The sequence below is a fragment of the Hypanus sabinus genome, chromosome 12, assembly GCF_030144855.1.
Source record: "Hypanus sabinus isolate sHypSab1 chromosome 12, sHypSab1.hap1, whole genome shotgun sequence".
NCBI lineage: Eukaryota > Metazoa > Chordata > Chondrichthyes > Myliobatiformes > Dasyatidae > Hypanus > Hypanus sabinus.
The window spans coordinates 56,577,412-56,597,723 of NC_082717.1; the positions used below are offsets into that span (position 1 = coordinate 56,577,412).

The 20,312-nt window shown below is 39.5% G+C and overlaps 1 protein-coding gene across 2 annotated transcripts in view; it reads right to left on the bottom strand.

Moving 5' to 3' along the window:
• fancl (FA complementation group L) overlaps nt 1-20,312 on the bottom strand; it is a 63,686-nt gene that overhangs the window by 32,859 nt on the left and 10,515 nt on the right. For both annotated transcript variants that reach the window (XM_059985991.1, XM_059985992.1), the window contains 4 exons: nt 19,291-19,405; nt 16,730-16,788; nt 6,625-6,685; nt 1,653-1,709 (listed from right to left, as the gene is read on the bottom strand). In XM_059985991.1, the coding sequence (XP_059841974.1) occupies nt 1,653-1,709; nt 6,625-6,685; nt 16,730-16,788; nt 19,291-19,383 (270 nt within the window). In that variant the 5' untranslated portion in view covers nt 19,384-19,405. The remainder of the gene's footprint in view (nt 1-1,652; nt 1,710-6,624; nt 6,686-16,729; nt 16,789-19,290; nt 19,406-20,312) is intronic.

Sequence of the window (20,312 nt, forward strand, 5' to 3'; positions counted from 1 at the left end):
GTTCATCCACCTTATCCCAAATGCTATGCGTATTTAAATACAGCACCCTCAGACCTGTATTGTTCACCCTTTTGAATTTTGTGTCTGTGGTACAATTTAACTCTTTGCTCTGTCTGCATTTGTACCCAATCATTGGCTTGTCCTTCCTAACATTCATGTTACATCCATCATCTACTTGAAAACCTGCTGGCTTATCCTCAGCTCTATCATACCGGTTCCCATTCCACTGCCATATTAGTTTAAACCACTTCCAATAGCTCTCATAAATTTGCCCGCAAGAATATTGATGCCCCCTCAGATTCAAGTGCAACCCGCCCCTTTTGTATAGGTCACACCCACCACAGAAGAGGTTCCAATTATCCAGAAATCTGACTCCTTGCCCCCTGCTCCTACTCTTCAGCCATGAATTTATCTGCCACCTCATTCTATTCCTATACTCACTGTCACGTGGCACAGGCAGCAATCCTGAGACTACTACCCTGGAGGTCCTGCTTCCCGGCAAACTTCCTAACTCCCTGTCTTACTTTTTCAGGACCTCCTCCCTTGTTCTGCCTACGTCGTTGGTACCAATATGTACCACGACTTCTGGCTGCTCATCCTTCCTTTTCAGGATATCGTGGAGACTTTCAGAAATGTTGCAGACCCTGGCACCCGAGAGGTGAACTGACAACCACATCCTGCACAAAAGCATTTCACTATCTGTCCTGGCATCCCCACTGCTCTAACTGTGCAAAAAGAAAACAAGGAAGAAAAATTAAATGAAAAAAAATCTACCTACAGCCTCTGTCTCTCCTCGCCGAAGCCTCTATGAGCCAAATCCTGAACTCCCCACTCTACTGGACCACTCGCACCACGTCTCATAGTCCAGAGAATAACTATCTTAGAAGACCCTATAGCAGGAACTTGGAGAAGAAATTGCCACATCAAGCTCTGGGCATGTTCTTCTAGAGCAGGTAATAAATTAACATGAATAGTAAGTTTTGAAAAGTCATGAAACTTAATAAATAAGAGTTGTGAAACTAAATAATTAATGATTTTTGTTTGAAAATGTGTGATCAATCTTTGTGTTGTATGAACTAAAAACAAATAATAAATTATGGTTATTAAGCAAAATCACTGCACGGTATGGTTTATCAGGTACTGAACTTTAAATGGCAGCAACAGCCTTTTGCTTTTCCAAAATTTCCTCCAAATGATTCTTGAAAAATAATGTATGTCCTGACTGCCTGTTCAGTTTGAGCCAAAGTAGGTGCAATCATACTAGCTAGTTCCATTTTGAAAGAGTATTAAAATCCAAACATTATCTACCACTATGATCACTTGATTGCACCTTGGGAATATTATCAGCCTTTTTTGTCTTTTAAACCTCGAGCACAGATTCCCAATCTTTTATATGCCATGGTCCCCTGCTGTTATCCAAGGAGTCCGTGGATCCCAGGCAGGGAACCACTGACCTCGAAGCTTATGAATACTTTAGAATAAAAGATTTTAGAGTAGTATTTAAAAAGTGCTAAAGAAGACAAGTATTTATTATCAGAGCTCAAAAGCCAGTATTATAAACTTGAGCTATTTCTGTATAATGCATACAGTTCATTGAAAGTATATTGTTTCGTGGAGTTCTAGCTTTAAGTTTCACCTGCAGTTTTACTTACCAGAACAGTTTTAAACTCCAGCATAAAGCTAACCAGATCAGTGGATTGTTGCAGTCTCTGGAGAGGAATAAACAATTAGTCAATCGATTTCTCATTAATTGCTGTGGCTATGTGGACATCGTGTTAAACCTCAAGCAGATTATGGCCTCAGTTCCAGAACAAAATCAAATCCCAGGATTACCTTCCTTTCATATTTACCCAAACTGCAAATGGAGATTAGCAGATTGCCTAATTAGATTAGATTAGAGTTATTAGTCACAGATACATCAAAACATGACATGCATCCTCTGTGTTAACACTGTCTGAGGATCAGCTGGAGGCAGGGCCCCAAGTGTCGCTATGCTTCTGATGCTAACATAACATGCTCACAGTGATCTGTCTGGCCTGAAATATCCTGGAGTTAAACGATGAGCCTGAAAATAGATTCACACCTTCAAACCAATTCACATACTTGACTAAATACAGTTACTTATTTGAACAAAAAGACTTTTCTTTTAAAAATCATACATACTGTACATTTGTTCATGCATAAAACACTGCTAAAGTCCCAAATTTTGATCTGGATTAAATATGAATAGCGAACCAAAGGGAACTGTAAAGAATCTCATAATAACTTGTTATACTGGTTAATTGTTTCAAAATCGTCAAAAGCTGAACCCCAAGTGTTTCTAACAAGAATATTTAAACCTATGTTTTTCTTATTCTTTGGTCCATATTCAACAATGGGGTGGAAATGTTACAGGAACAGATTCTGTGCCCTCAGCTATTTTACATTAATAGCTTGTATGATAAGAGTGCAACATTTGTCAACCCTACAAAGCTGCAGTGTGGAGAAGGCAGAGAATTCTGACAGACAACTGGGCAAGGTGACAGATCAAATATGATGTGGGAAACAGTGAGGTATACATTGAGCTGAGAGAATGAAAATGCAGAAACCTTTTTAATATTAGACAAAATGTAGTTTTGTTGGATCATTTTTTGATGCCTCATGACATGCAAGTACACAGCAATTAAATGGCAAAATAGTCTTTACTGCAAGGAGCTTTGGAATACAAGAGACAAAAAAACCTTGCCAAGAATGACCTCTTGTGAGGTCTCATTTAAAGTAATATGCGCTTATCAACACTGAACCAAAAATATAAACTTATCTGAGTCAGTGCAAAGTGGACATAGTACTGTGATTTCTAGAGTGATGAGAGTCGGAGAGATTGAATAAGATGAACTTGTACACAGTGGAGTCTGGAACAACTCGTGAAGACATACACGTTCTGAGAAGGAATACACCACATAGTAAAATGCAACACCAGTTGCAGAGCACAAAATTATGGTGCATGGAAGAAATTCCTCCTTGTCTCCATCCTAAATGACATCCGTCATCCCTCAACTAAGGGAGGAGGGATGCCATTTAGGATAGAGACAAGGAGAAATTTCTTTGGCACAGAGGGTTGAAGGTGTTTGGAATTTTTAACCTCAAAAGACCAAGAATGCGCAGACATCGAGTATATTCAAGTTGAGATGTGCCGATACCTTTGGACTTCAAGTATCTTAGGACAAGCAAAATAGATGGAAATGTGGATTAAGGCACAGGATCAACCATGATCTTACTGAGTAATAAGTAGACACAAAGGAGATTTTGGTCTACTGCTGTGTCTATGGTTTTAATTTGTCCTTAGTTGATTATATTGGGGAGAAATTAGTCAGAGGGTGGTAAATTTGTGGAATTTGTTGCCACGAGCAGGTGTGGAGGCCAAGTCATTGGGTGCATTTAAGGCAGATAGATAGGTTCGTGATTAGCCAGGGCTTTAAAGGGTATGGGGAGAAGGCAGGGGAGTGGGAAAGACTGGAAAAATTGGATCAGCCCATGAGTGAATAGTGGAGCAGACTCGATGAGCCAAATGGCCTACTTCTGCTCTGATATCCTATGGTCTTACTGCAAGCACAATACTGTAGAGGCCATGTGATGTGTCCCAGTGAAGTAAATGGAAATCGGTGTATTTCTGGGCAGCAGGGACAAGCCAGGCCTTATGATAATGGTATGGAAATTATTGAAAAGAGGATTAAGTGCACTTGCCAAGGCAGAATCTGAGTGTTAATAGTCAAAGTGCTTTATTGGAGGAAAGTTCTGCCTTTGATCAATTTGGTGGAGTTTTTGAAGTGTTATCCAAAAAAGGTTGATGAAGGCAGGGTATTTGATGTTGAGGAACATAGAACAGTAGAGCACAGCACAGGAAAAGCTTTTCTGGTCCCTAATGTTGTACCAAACTAATTAAGCTACTATCACTCAATTCCTTCCACCTGCACATGGCCTTATTCTCTCCATTCTCTGCATATTCACACACGTCTAAAACATTCTACTGTATCTGGCTCCACAACCCTTGTTAATCCAATCTCTTAAAGTAAATTCCCTCCATTACAGGTAGCATCATCGAATATATCCCGTGCATCCTCACAATAGCCTCCACATCCTTCTTTTTTTAGGGCAACCAGAAATTAATGCAATACTCCTGATACCATTTCTCTGCTCATGTCTGCAACTGATCTATATCCCGCTGTAAACTTTGGCAATCTTCTACATTATCTACAATACCACCAATCTGTGTCATCTGCAGACTTTCTAATCCACCCACCTACTCTCTCATCCAAGTCATCACAAACAGCAGAGATCCCAGAACTGATCACTGTGGGACATCACTTGTCATACAACTGAAGCCAGAATAATCCCCATAACACTACCTTCTGTATTCTATGGGCAAGCCATTTCTGAATTCGAAAGGCCAAATCACCACGGATCCTATGCATTTCAATCTTCTCAATGAGTCCACCCTGAGGGACACTAAAATCCTGACAGACAACATCCACTGCTCTACCTTCATCGATCACTCGCTTCACCGCTTTGAAAAATTCATTAATGTGTAAGTCATGCTGACTGTCCTCAATTAACCCATTCTTATCCAAATGTTCAACGCTATCCCTAAAACTCCTCTCCAACAGCTTTCTTAATATTAATGCGAGCCTTACCGGTCTACGCTTCCATGACTATCTCCATTTCCCTTCTTTTGCAAAGGAAGAACATACCTGAGTAACACATACAAAATGCACGATGAACTCAGCAGGTCAGGAAGGCTCTCTGGAAAGGAATACACAGTTGAGAAAGGGGCATCTCCACCCTTCCTTTCCAGTCCCGATAAAGGATCTTGGCCCAAAACGTCAATGTTTTATTCCTTTCCATTGATGCTGCCTGACCTGTCAAGTTCTTCCAACATTCTGTATGTGTTACTCTGAATTCCAGCATCTGCAAAATCTTATGTTGAAGAATATACCTGTATGGATTTAATTTAGTTATTTAGAGATACAATACACAATGAGCCTGTGCCGCCGAATTACACCCATAGGACCAATTAACAGTCTAACCCCCATGTCTTTGGAATGTGGGAGGAAACCAGAGCACCCAGAAAATGTACAAACTTCTTACAGATAACACCGAGAATTGAACCTGGGTGCCTGGTGCTTTAATAACAATTGTACTAAACACAACGCTGCTGCGCCTTAAGTCACTTAACAAGGACCAAGTACGTTAGTATGTATTTGATAAGGAACTGCAAAACTAGGCTGTTCCAAAGGATAAGGATCTGGTTAACTGGATCCCACATTAACATAATGATAGGATTCAGAGTGCATTGGTGTTTTTCTGATTGGAAGTCTGTGACTAGTGGTGTGCTATAGGGATTAGTACTGAGAGCTTTGCTGTTTGTGATAGATAACAACTTGGATATGATTGCAGGAGACATGATGAACAGGTCTGTTGTTCAGTAATGCTGTTCTGGATAGAGGGAAAGATTCTCCAGGGTGACAGATGGAAATAGACAGAGCACTTGCAGGTGGAATTTAATCCTTCTTTGAGAAGTGAAACGATAGAACAGGTATAGTGAAAGGCAAGGAGCAAGGAATGTTGATGAACAAAAGGACCTTAGGGTTCTGTCCAGTTTCCAGAAAGTGGCTTTGCAGATTTATAGGATGACAAAGAAAGCATTGGGAGGCAAATGGCATACTTCCCTTCACAAGTGAAGTCAAAAATATAAAAGCTGGGATTTATGTTGAAATTTATAAAATATTGGTTAGTTTGCATAGAGTACTGTGAAAAGTTCTGTTCATTGCACTATAGGAAGAATGCAGCTAGCCTGCATTCAACACAATGTTGTCTGGATTGGTAGATTTTAGTTACTGGCAGAGAGTGGATAGGCCAAGTTTATCTTCCCTGGGATAAAAGGAGACTTGATAGAGGTACAAAAGTTATAAGTGGCATAAATAGTCATTTTTCTCCCCCACAGTAAGAGTTTCAAAAACAAGAGGGCATAATTTTAAGGTAGTGGAAGCAGTTTTAAAAAATTTCAGGAGAGAGTTTTTCTACACAGAGCAATTGATACCTAAAACTCGCTTTTGGAGATGAAGGAAACAAATTAAATCAGAACATTTAAAAGGCATTTAGACAGGCACTTGAATAGGCAAGACACATGGTTCTAATAGGGACAAAAGGGTTTAGTGTTGATGGGCAAAAATGCCAGCATGGACACGATGCCAAGGAGCCTATTCCCGACTTATACAAATCCATGACTCCAGACTTTTCCATTTACTTCACAACACTGAACATGGAAACAGTCCCAACATTGAACATTCTTCACATCTGAAGTTTTCGATGCAACAATGTTGAAAGCACAGCAGGCAAAACTAAATGCAGGCAAAGAAATACTTCAGCTCAACATGTCTTTGTTCAATAAATGATGATGCCCTTTAAAATTTCTGTTACTGCCAGTCTTCATAATATTAGCAAAATGTTGACTTTTAGAAAGAAATCTATTTCTCCTCCTGATTTAGTAAGGTAAATCATAATTGAATATATTTTATTGTCTAGAGGCAATTTATAGCAACCTCTAAATTTTTATTACACAACGGAAGCTATTATTTTGCACATTACCTGTTTCACAATGTGTTGGTATCCATGCAAGATTTGGTTTAACTGCCAGTTGCACTGAAGCCTTCAACAGATTAAAAAACAAAAATAAAATTATGTAAGTTTTGTAGCATACAAGTCATAAATGGCAAAGAATGAAAGAAAAATAACGAATTTCAGAGTTTTTCATCCAACTAAGTAGTACCTGATGTGAGCAACTGTTCAATATATCAGCAATGTGCAGCAAGGGAAACCAAACACTTAATGCTGTGAAATTTCTCAGATATTGGTCACTTTATAGTGACTCCGTGTAGAACAGTACAGCACAGCACAATGGCGCAGAATGGCTGCCACTCAGCTTCCATCCTGAACTCTGGCACAGTCTGTGTGATGCTTACACATTCCCCTGTGACAGCTAGGGGTTCCTCCAGGTATTCCATGGGCTGTACAAGCTGTTTCATGCTGGTGACCCCATGACTTTATGACTGAAATTCAGCTAACTAATCTTTACTCTTCATCTTAAGTGGAAATTTGAAGAGTTGTTTTCTGTTATATCATCACAATAAAACACGTGAATTCACAATGTTTGAAAACTTACAAGCATTTAATGAAAGCTTTATGGTTATCTTTGTAACCTACTTTAAAAATGGCATACATTTAACACTAGACCAAAACTAAGAGATAAAGTGTAATGTCTGCTGATCTTTTCCATTAAGGTGACAGCTTTCTAATAAAGCTTAGAATCTCCACAGTAGCTAAAATTATTTTTCTGAAATTATTTAATCAGAGCAGAGCGTTTAGGATTTTTTAAAAAATGGGTTATTTGGGTTTCTTGCTTTGTGGCTGCCTGTGAGCAGACAAATCTCAAGATGTATAAATGTGCTTTGAATCCTTTGAATAGATGATGCTGAGCATCCTAAGCTTTGTTAGATCAACTTTCTTCATCATAAAGGCAGAAATGCAGATGATAGTGCAGAAGATGAAGTAGCTAGTTTACAAAGAAAGGCAATGTGTAGTGAGGAGTGGCTGTTGATAGGGCAAAATTGCAGTCAACAAGGTGAGTTGCAACATAAAAAGTGGACAAAATTAAAAATATTTGAATGTGTATATGGAATAAGGTAGATGAATTTGTAGCACAGTTGCAGGTTGACATATATGATGTTGTGGGCATCACTGAAGCATGGCTGAACGATTATAGATGGGAGCTTAATGTCCAAGGATACACATTATATCAAAAGGACAGGCAGGAAGGCAGAGGGGGGTGGCATTGCTCTGTTGGTAGAAAATGAAATCAAATCATTAGAAAGAGGTGACGTATAGTCAGAAGGTGTTGAACCATTGTGGATAGAGCTAAAGAACTGCAAGCGTAAAAAGACCACGATGGGAGACCCCCAAACAGTAGTAAGGATGTGGCCTGCAAATTACAATGGAAGATAGAAAGTGCATGGCAAAGGGGCAATGTTACAACTGTCACTGGGGACTCCAATATGCAGGTTGATTGGGAAAACCAGGTTGGTGGTAGAATACATGAGAGGGAACTTCTCGAGTGCCTAGGAGATGGCTTTTTAGAGCAGCTCACGGCTGAGCCCACTGGTGATGTGCAATTAACCAGAATTGATTAAAGAGGTTAAGGTTAAAATAAAAAATCCTTCGGGACAAGTAATTATAATATGAACTTTATAATATGATCGCATTCACCCTGAAATTTAAGTAGGAGAAGCTAAAGTCAGATGTATCAGTATTACAGAGAAGTAAAGGGAATTACAGAGGCATGAGAGAGAAGTTGGCAAGAATTGATTGGAAAAGAACACTGGCAGGGATGACAGCAGAACAGCAATAGCTGGAATTTCTGGAAGCAATTTGGAAGGCACAGGATACATACACCCCAAAGAGGAAGTTCTAAAGGCAAGATGATACGATTGTGGCTAACAAGAGAAGTCAAAGCCAACATAAAAAACAGAAACGGTTTATAATAGAGCAAGTATTAGTGGGAAGTTAAAGGACTGGAAAGCTTTTTAAAACCAACAGAAGGCAACTAAAAGCCATTTAAGTAGGGAAAGATGGAATATGAAAGTAAGCTAGCCTATAACATTAAAGAGGATACCAAAAGATTCTTCAGATACATAAAGTGTAACAGAGAGGCCAGAGTGGATATCAGACCACTAGAAAACAATATTGGAGAGGTAGTAATGGGAGAACAAGTAAACAGTGGATAAACTGAGTAAGTATTTTGCATCAGTCTTCACCATAGAAGGAGGTATGGAGGAAGTGCCTGATGTCAGGGATTATGAAGTGTGAAGTTATCATTACTTGTGAGGAGTTTCTTGGGAAATTAAAAAGTCTGAAGGTGAATAAGTTACCTGGACCAGATACTGTATACCCCAGGGTCCCAAAAAAGGTGCTTGTAAAGACTGTAGAGACATTAGTAATGATCTTTCAAGAATCACCAAATTCGGAAATGGTTCTAGAAGACTGGACAATTGCAAATGTCACTCCACTCTTCAAGAAGGGAGAGAGGCAGAAGAAAGGATGGCCAGTTAGCCTGACCGCAGTGGTTGGGAAGATGTTGGAATCGATCATTAAGGATGAGGTCTCAGGGTACTTGGAGGCACATGATAAAATAGGCCGTAGTCAGCATGGTTTCCTCAAGGGAAAATCTTGCCTGACAAATCTGTTGGAATTCTTTGAGGAAATAACAAGCAGGATAGAGAAAGGAGAATCGGGTGATGTTGTGTACTTGGATTTTCAGCAAGCCTTTGACAAGATGCCACACATGAGACAGCTTAACAAGCTATGAGCCTGTGGTATTACAGGAAAGATTCTAATGGGGATAAAACAATGGCTGATTGGCAGGAGGCAAGGAGTGGGAATAAAGGGAACCTTTTCTGATTGGCTGCTGATAAACAGTGGTGTCCCACAGGGGTCTGTGTAGGGACTGATTCTTTTTATGTTATATGTCATTGATTTGGATGATAGAATTGATAGCTTTGTTGCAAAGTTTGCAGATGATATGAAGACACATGGAGGGGCAGGTAGTTTTGTGGAAGTAGAGACTACAGAAGGACAGACAAATTAGGAGAATGGGTAAAGAAATGGCAGATGGAATGTAGTGTCAGGAAGTGTATGGTTATGCACTTTGTTAGGACAAATGAAAGGACCGACTAATTTTCAAAATGGACAGAAAATACAAAAAAATGATGCACAAAGGGACTTGGGAGTCATTGTGCAGGATTCCCTAAAGGTTAATCTGCAGGTTGAGTCTGTGGTAAGGAAGGCAAATGGAATGTTAGCATTCATTTCAAGAGGATTAGGATATAAAAGCAAGGATGTAATTTTGAGACTTTATAAACCACTAGCGAGGCCTCACTTGGGAGTACAGTAAACAATTTCTGGCCCCTTTTCTTAGAAAGGATGTGATGAAACTGGAGAGGGTTCAAAGGAGGTTCACAAAAATGGTTCCAGGATTGAATGGCTTGTCATATGAAGAGTGTTTGATGGCTCTGGGCCTGTATCCACTAGAAATCAGAAGAATGAGGGGTGACCTCATTGAAACCTATCGAATGGAAAAGTGTCTTGAGAGTGGATGTGGAGAGGATGTTTCCTATGGCAGGAGAGTCTAAGACCAGAGGACACAGCAACAGAAGAGGGGTGTCCTTTTAGAACAAAGACAAGGAGGAATTTCTTTAGCCAGCAAGTGGTGAATCTGTGGAATTTGTTGCCACAGGTAGCTCTGGAGTCCAAGTCTTTATGTATATTTAAGGCAGAGGTTGATAGATTCTTGATTAGTCTGGGCATGAAGGGATATGGGGAGAAGCAAGGAGATTGGGGACGAGAGGAATATTCATCAGCAATTGTGGAGCAGACTCATTGGGCCAAATTCTACTCCTATATCTTATGGTTTTATAACCCTGGCCACTGCCTTGTATATGGTGGACAGGCTTTGGGGCTTTGGTGGTGAGTTAGCTGACATTTTAGTTTATCTTCAAATGCGATTCCCTACACCATTCTTTTCCAGAGCTGATATACAATCCCTGTTCAATCTACTTCACCCAGTCTACTGTAATTAGCATGTTTCAAAAATTACTTTAAAAACTCAGTCACTTTTCATTCATCATGAAATTGTTATTTTTCAATTCTATACCAGTAGCATTGCACAATATTCTCCATTATGTTGCATATATGATGGCTTCTCAATAAAGCTAAAGATAGTTATTTTTCAATTCTATACCAGTAGCATTGCACAATATTCTCCATTATGTTGCATATATGATGGCTTCTCAATAAAGCTAAAGATAAAGTTTATTATCAGTCAACCCTACATGAATATCCATGAATACAGTCAAACGAAACACTGTTCTTCCGGGGCCAAAATGTAAAACACAATACCAACGGTCATACAATGGTGCTAGAAAGTTTGTGAACCTGTAGAATTTTCTCTATTTCTGCTCAAACAGGACCTAAAATGTGATCAGATCTTCACGCAAGTCCTAAAAATTGATGAAGAGAACACAATTAAATAGTGCAAAAAACATTATATTTGTCCATTTATTTATTGAGAAAAATGATCCAATATTACATGCATTTGTTGGAAAAAGTAGGTGAGCCTTTGTTTTCAGTAACTGGTGTGACACACTTGCACAACAATAATTTCAACCAAATGTTTCCAGTCACTGATCAATCCTGCACATCAGCTTGGAGGAATTTTAGGCCATTCCTCTTTACAGAACTGCTTCAACACTGGGATGTCAGCGGGATTCTTTTCATGAACTGTTTGCTTCACGTCTTTCCACATTTCTATATGATTAAGGTCAAGACTTTGACTTGGCCATTCCAAAACATAATTTTCTTCTGTTTAAACCATTCCATTGTTGATTTACTATTGTCTTTCAGATCATTGTCTTGTTGTGTTATCCAACTTCTATTAAGCTTCACGTGACAGATTGCTACCCTGACATTCTCCTGTAAAATGACTTGATACAATTTTGAATTCATTGTTCCCTCAATGATTGCAAGCTGTCCAGACTCTGAGGCAGCAAAGCAGCCCCAAACCATGATGCTGCTTCCACCATGCTTCACAGTTGGGATGAGGTTTTGGTGTTGGTGTGCAGTGTCCCTTTTCCTCCAAACATAGCAATTTGCATTTCTGCCAAAAAGTTCAACTTTTGTCTCATCTATCTGCAGAACATCATCCCAGAAGCGTTATAGAACATCTAGGTGATCTTCGGCAAACTTGAGATGTGCAGCAATGTTTTTATTTGGAGAGCAATGGTTTCCTCCATGCTGTCCTGCCATGAACACAATTCTTGTTCAGTGTTTTTCTTACAATGGTTACATGGCTTTAGTAAGTTCTTGTGATTTCTGCAGGACTTTTGCTGTTACCCTTGGGTCCTTTTTCACTTCCTCAGCATTGCACGTTGTGCTCTTGACATGATGTTTGCAGGACACCCCCTCCTAGGGAGAATAGTAACAATACTGAGTTTCCTCCATTTGTAGACAACTTCTCTTCTTGTGGACTGATGAACACTCAGATCTTTAGAAATGCTTTTGTAGCCTTTTCCATCTTCATGCACCTCTACAATTCTTCTTCTAAGGTCCTCTGTAAGTTGTTTTAGTCGAGACATGGTGCGCATAAACAGATCTTTCATGAGAAGAGCAGGCTCTGTCAGTAACCTGAGTTTGTGTGTCTTTTTTTTTATATAAAGGGCAGGGCACCCGCATCTCCAATCTCATCTCATTGATTGGAACACCTGACTCCAATAGGTTTTATAGAAGGTATTACCCCGGAAGTTCACATACTTTAAACATAACATTGGATCATTTTTCTCGTAAGTAAATGAACAAGTATAATTTTTTTGTTTTATTATTCAATTGGATTCTCCTTATCTAGTCTTAGGACTTGCTTGGAAGCATAAATTGGAAACAGATGTAAGTATGTATGGAAATGTATGGAAGAAATGTGGCAAATGTTCAGGGGATATTTGCGTGGAGTTCTGCAGAGGTATGTTCCAATGAGACAGGGAAAGGATAGTAGGGTACAGGAACCGTGGTGTACAAAGGCTGTTATAGATCTAAGTCAAGAAGAAAAGAAGAGCTTACGAAAGGTTCAAAAAGCTAGGCAATGATAGAGAGCAAAAAGATTATAAGGCTAGCAGGAAGGAGCTCAAGAAAGAAATTAGGAGAGCCAGAAGGAGCCATGAGAAGGCCTTGGCAGGCATGATTAAGGAAAACCCCAAGGTATTCTACAAGTATGTGAAGAGCAGGAGGATAAGACAAGTACTTTGCTTCAGCATTCACTGTGGAAAAGGATCTTGGCAATTGTAGGGATCACTTACAGCAGACTGAAAAGCTTGAGCATGTAGATACTAAGAAAGAGGATCTGCTGGAGCTTTTGGAAAGCATCAAGTTGAATAAGACACCAGGTCTGGCTGAGATGTACCCCAGGCTACTGTAGGAGGCAAGGGAAGAGATTGCTGAGCCTCTGGTGATGATCTTTGCATCATCAATGGGGAAGGGAGAGATTCCGGAGGATTGGAGGGTTGCAAATGTTGTTCCATTATTCAAGAAAGGGAGTAGAGATAGCCCAAGTAATTATAGACCAGTGAATCTTACTTCAGTGGTTGGTAAGTTGATGGAAAAGATCCTGAGAGGCAGGATTTATGAACATTTGGAGAGGCATAATATGATTAGGAATAGTCAGCATGGCTTTGTTAAAGGCAGGTCATGCTTTACAAGCCTCATTGAATTTTTTGAGGCTGTAACTAAACATATTGATGATGGTAGAGCAGTAGATGAAGTGTATATGGATTTCAGCAAGGCATTTGACAAAGTATCCCATGCAAGGCTTATTGAGAAAGTATGGAGGCATGGGATTCAAGGAGAAACTGCTTTGTGGATCCAGAACTGGCTTGCCCACAGAAGGCAAAGAGTATTCTGCATGGACGTCGGTGACCAGAGGTGTGCCTCAGGGATCTGTTCTGGGATCCCAACTCTATGTGATTTTTATAAATGACCAGAATGAAGAAGTGGAGGGATGGGTTAGTAAATTTGCTGATGACACAAAGGTTGGATGTGTTGTGAATAGTGTGGAGGGTTGTCAGAGGTTATAGTGGGACATTGACAGCATGCAAAAATGGACTGAGAAGTGGCAGATAGAGTTCAATCCAGATAAGTGTGAGGTGATTCATTTTGGTAGGTCAAATATGATGGCAGAATATAGTATTAATGGTAAGACTCTTGGCAGTGTGGAGGATCAGAGGGATCTTGGGTTCCGAGTCCATATGACACTCAAGGCTGTTGTGCAGGTCGACTCTGTGGTTAAGAAGGCATATGGAGCAATGGCCTTCATCAATTGTGGGATTGAGTTTAGGAGCTGAGAGGTAATGTTGCAGCTATGTTCTGTATAAAACCCTGGTCAGACCCCACTTGGCTAGGCAGAACTGTGCTCAGTTCTGGTCGCCTCACTATAGGAAGAATGTGGAAACTGTAGAAAGGGTGCAGGGGAGATTTACAAGGATGTTGCCTGGATTGGGGAGCATGCCTTATGAGAATAGGTTGAGTGAACTTGGCCTTTTCTCCTTGAAGTGAAAGAGGATGAGAGATGACCTGATAGAGGTGTATAAGATGATGAGAGGCATTGATTGTGTGGATAGTCAGAGGCTTTTTCCCAGGGCCGAAATTGCTAGCATGAGAGGGCACAGTTTTAAGGTGCTTGGAAGTAGGTATGGAGGAGATATTAGGAGTAAGATTTTTATGCAGAGAGTGGTGAGTGCGTGGAATGGGCTGCTGGTGACGGTGGTGGAGTTGGATACGATAGGGTCTTAAGAGACTCCTGAACAGGTATATGGAGCTCAGAAAAATAGAGGGCTTTGGGTAACCCCAGGTAATTTCTCAGGTAAGGATATGCTCGGCTCAGCTTTGTGGGCTGAAGGGCCTGTATTGTGCTGTAGGTTTTCTATGTTTCTATCTGATCACATTTTATGTCATATTTATGCAGAAACAGAACATTCTACAGTGTTCACATACTTTTTAGCACCTCTGTACAATGGCTAGGCACAGATAGCACATATAAGATAGCAGTAAATATCCAGTCACACAAAATAAAATTTATAGCCGAAGTCCCTGGGTGACACATCCTGAAAATTGATGGTGCATGGATGTTATCAGCAAGAACAAGCAGCTCCGCAAACGAACCTACACAGGTACACAATCCAGTTTTTGTTCCACCGAGTGAACACTGGAGGGGCCAGCCCTCAACCCAGTGTGGATGCCATGCTGTACTGCTTCTGGTGTCTCCTCATCTGAACTGCTGCAACAGGCAAGCCTGCAGACTGAGGCCTGGTCCTCGTTGCATCAGAGGTCATGCTTTTTGCCTCAGCAATAAACAAGGGAACCGGACTTTCAGTATTTTACATTACCAATGTCCAACGGGGTCTTACAATCACAAGAGAAATATCCCAGACAATTACTTGCTATTAGGCTGCACACAGTCTGTGAGCTCTGGCCCGGATGCCTCTCTATAGTAAGCAGTGGCGCACTCTGCACTAAGTCCAGCTTGTCCAACAACGCGCTGCTCAGTGATGGGACAGACCTGCAGTACTTCAAATTATTAATGTCCAACACTTCCTTGGAATTGTGAAAAAAAACATTTAAAAAGACAAAAACACCTTTGTCTTTTTGCTCCGGAGAGGCTGCTGCATCAAAACACACTGCCACCTTACTGGAAGATCTTACCCAAAGCTGCTACACTTTTAAACTTGCACCCATGCTTTTGCTATCAAAAATATCACTTTCAAAAATACAAATCCTCACAACTGCCACAAATTTAAGAACATCAGAAGACTCTAGTCTGCGTGCAGGCCCTGACCCCAATCAGCCAACATTCTGAGATAGTTGAATGGCAGTGATTCTCAATGCGACATTTCAGATTTACAAATTCCATCTCATACTAACCCACAGGCTTGGCCCTTTGACCATCTGCAGCCTGAAAACTCTACTTCTTTCACAAACTACTGATGAAAGTGCTTTCAATATTTTCAAACTTTCAGTTCAAAGCTCCTGCATATGGATTTTTTTGTCATCCCTTTCATCTCCTCAATTTCTTGTTTGGTTTACTTTAGAGGTTTTCTCCCTCTCCCACCCCCTCTCCTCCCAACTACCTTGGCCATCACGTTTATCGGATTGGCTGCTTCCTTATAATTAGCAGATCATGCAATTCATCAACTTGCTCTGTGATCAAAATATATCTTCGATTCCCTCTTCCCAAGTCTTCTGGAGTTCCCACTTATCTTTCAATTTATACATCTGACAATGGGATAGATATTTTACAAAATATTACTGGTGTATTGCCATAACTTAGATTTAGTACGAAGTCCTAGAGGTTGCCTATAAATACCACTGCTTGTACTTTATGACCCCAAAAAGACAGATTTACAAAGCACCGCACTGCATTGCTGAAATGCGCCTCAATTCTTCATACAATATTACCTGAAGTGCACTGTCTGTCACATCAGAAGAGCAAAACTTATTCAGCAGTCAGCAAGACCCCACACCAATTAACTGTTTTTGGTTTTTTTTCCTAATCTACAGACTCTGGGTAAGATACTGATCTGGAAAATACAGAACAGACCCCCAATCATTAATAATATTGTTTATGTTTAAAACATAGCTCAGATGTGGCTCATTACCACTGAGTCCAAGACATCCAGAGATATCTCCTTTTGGGTAGAAATCACTCAGCTTCTTACAACACATCTATGACAATTAATGTTAGTATGATCTTGCGTACAAATTGGTTGATTTATTCCAAGATTACAATAGCTACAGGACAGCAAGATCAGTTGTAAATTACTTTGGAGCATCCCATGATTTCAAAACATGTTTAATTAACTAAAGGATTTCCTTTAAAGTGCGCTGCTGAATCCTTGATAGCTCCATGAATGCTTCTACCCAGTTGAAGGATGACATTTAATAATGATGTAGTTAGTATTTCTTCAATACTGCACCAAAGTATCAACCTAGATTATGAAGTCAAATCCCAGGGGAAATCTTCACCCGCACGATAACCAGATGAGTGAAATGACACATATCCAAATACTAACACAAATGTAAAAATTAAAAAAGAAATCCACACCTTCCCTGTTTCAGATTTCTCTCTTCAGGCAACAATATCCTCACACGAAATTCTTTGTTCTAGGAACAGAGAATGATGAAGTTATTAAACTGTTACGAACCCCGTAACTGGGTCACTTACCAGCAAAGATAGAGAGGTCCGTTGAAGTCTGATGGTACTATTTTTAACAGTATTTATTGGTAAAAATACACAAAAATAATATCAATGCAAACATACAGATACTACACGTCGTCAATACTATATCTAAAAGTGCGTGTATAATAATAATCAATAAGAAATAAGCTCTATCATTGTCTAGGGGATAATGTATTGTCCGATGGAAATATAAAAGTCTCTCAGTTCATTCAGGCTGCAGCCTTTGGTTGGAGAGAGACATTTTAGAAACTAGCCAGCTTTCCTTTATCCGATCTTGATCTGTATTCGTCCTTTAGCGAGGCCGTTTCGTGGAAGACTCGTCATCCGGGCAAGGATGGACACACACACACACACACACACACACACACACACACGAGTCCCCACCGGTCTCATATGTTTCTCCTGGTGCATCTAAAGGGGTTGTTCCCCAGACCCTCTTTTATCCTTACTCACGGGGTCTCGGATGTCAATCAGGTTGGGATGATGCAATCCCTCAACCGGCCCACTCTGGTCATTCCCTGAGGGCTTCGATGAATAGTACAGTACTCAATACACAATTCTTCTCCAAGAGACAATGGCCGTTATCCGTGGCTTTGTCTTGCAGAGGCCAGGACACATTCCAAGCCCCGCATATTCTGGATGTCTCTCTCATATTTCCTGGGTCCCAGACCCGAATTAATAGCGATCTTGCGATTCTCAAAAAGGAGGGGGGCTACTTTGTACCCTTCGGCCCCTAAGAGTTGCGGCACATTCGTAACAAAACAAACCTATATCCATCCCAGTGTAGTTTTGTTAACAGCATCACAGCGGATAGTTTACATTCGATTTAAGTTCAATATATATTACTGAAAAAGTGTTGTCCCAATAGAAAGTTATGGAACAGACCAAATAAGGTACTATGACAGCTTGCCAAAGAATGGACAAATTCTTCACTGAAAGATGACAAATTGGGTAGATAACTGCAATTCCCCAATAGTACTTCCCACAGCTGGCAATATAGGCTAAGCTGTCAGAACTCCTCCAGTACCTGCCTACAACCCCAGCTCTCAAACCAATAAAAACTCCTTTAAGGACAATCATAGCTTTCCAGATACTGAGATAAATGTTAAAGCCAATGCTCATTCACCTCAATGGAGCTGTCAATTTAAAAACTAATACAGGATACTTTTCTGTACCACTGATAGTGACTTCAGCCAGTATTTTCTTCAGAACCTGCTCCCATCACCATTACAGAAGCTTATGCAAATAAACCAATATTTTTGGCATAAGTAACGCTTCATAGATTAATGTTGCAAAAATTGTTGACACTGCAACTTAAGGTTGGTATCAAAGTTCACAGTTTCATTTTATTGTCAAAGTATACATGTATAGACATGAAAAACTGAAGGAAACTAATATAAAATATAAAATTTAACATTTACAGTAACATTTATCTTCTGCAAAATCCTGATTTCTCATTTGGGGGAGGGGGGGGGATTGCTGATTTCTAAAGAAATATTTCTTTCGATTTCCCACACGTTTAGCAGCCAAAGTAATATGTAACAAATGCAACTCAATAGTTTAAGTATCAACTAACTTTTGAACAAATCAACTGAAATTATTTAAAATTGCTGACTCCCCAGCTAATTTCCATTTCCCAATGTCAAAAGGAATTCTTAAATCAAGATTATGGTTAGTGAAGAGATATTTAAAGTTCACTGCACCAGGTGATTACAGAAACACATTTAGAGACAATTCTGTTCAGTTACCACAGCAATTACCATCAAGAATTAGAAGGCCATTACATTTATGACATTATTACTCAGAAAAAAAGCAACACCAATTCCCTCTAGCAGCCAAAAATATATGGTCCTCTAGTAATAACCAAAGAAAATTTTATAAGCATTTCATCTGAGCCATCTGTGAAAAGTATTTCTTTGGATAGCTCTGCTAAGTTGACTTTTGCATATCTCGCATGGAAACTTTGAAACCTGGCAAAAAAAAAAGAAGTAAAAATCTGAGAAGAGTAGATCAGAAAAATTTAGTGCATTGCAATGTGTGTGTCTTTAGAAATTGAACAAATTGGCAAAACAGTAATGGAAAATTTAGAACTTAGCAACATCAATAAAAGCGTGAAGGAAAAAAGTTTTTAAAATTAACTTTTAATAAATGTGATTTTTTTTATTAAATACAAAATAATATGTCCATCATAAGTAATAAGCAGAGTTCGTTTAAAGAGGTAGTAGATATTGATGAGGAAAAATGCAAGTGCATATGAAGGGTAGGAGAACAAGATAAAGGTAGCTTCATCATGCACAGTGGGCTGAAAGAGCTCCCTGTAAAACTCTACAGGGCATGGGGCAAACACTATTATAGACAACAGCACTTCTCCTATAAGGACTAACCATGTAAACAATAATTATTTATTAATCATGCTAATACTGCACCTTAACCATAACAAAGCCATCAAACACGGTTTTTTGTCTGTTCTGAGGCAACAGAAGGGGGCACTCGTTGATCAGGGCATCAAACCCAGCCATGAATTAACATCAAGATGAAGATCTGCAAGATATAAATATGTATGGTTATAAAAATACATTTTATGATGCTGTTTTTATGAAAATATTTCAAAACTTCAATCTCAATCAAGACCGAATTTTTCAAATAGAAAAACATTTCAAATGTGAAGTAAGTATTCCATTGACAGCAGGGCAGATGTGTCAAAAGAAATGCACACGATCTTCAAGCCTCAGGCAAATAAAAAAGCTTCATATTATTTAATCAACAAAAGAAATACCAGCACTGGAACTTCAAAATAATTCAAATAAGACCACCCAGTACTTATTTGCCTTTTTAATATCACACAGGGAACACAGAATCTGGATTTAATTTCTAGGCTATTAATTCCCAAAACACTTTTAAGGGGAAAAAAACACTAATGGGCTGGCATTTAACAAAAATATAGCAAGCAACATATTAAATTCAAAACATTCTGCTGAAGCATGATATTTAAAATACACGAAGGATCTCTACTTCTGAACTGGAAGCCCTGTTGGAATATGTGCAGACATGGTTTCCAGGTGACGATTCAGGTGGGTTTAGCTCTGATCTGCCTCTCCTTTGGCAGATTTAAGTAAACCATTCACAAACTAACAAGTGTTATTCAGGAAGAAATCATTTCAAGAAGATTCTCAAGAACTGTCAGTACCTGTGATCCATATCCCAATAAAGGGCGGGAGAGAAAGGGGGAAAAACAAAACAAACACTGAAAAATATAATTACAAATGTAAAACCATCCATAAAGTTCAGGGTTTTTGTAATGCTCAATTACTACTAGAGACTTCTTCAGCCTGTTACTCGTTGTAACGTGCTGTTTACTTACATTGGTGATTATCGCTATTCCTACTAATTCTTCCTTGTTGTAAATAAAAGTACCAACCTAACATTTCAAATGTACCATGATGTAAAG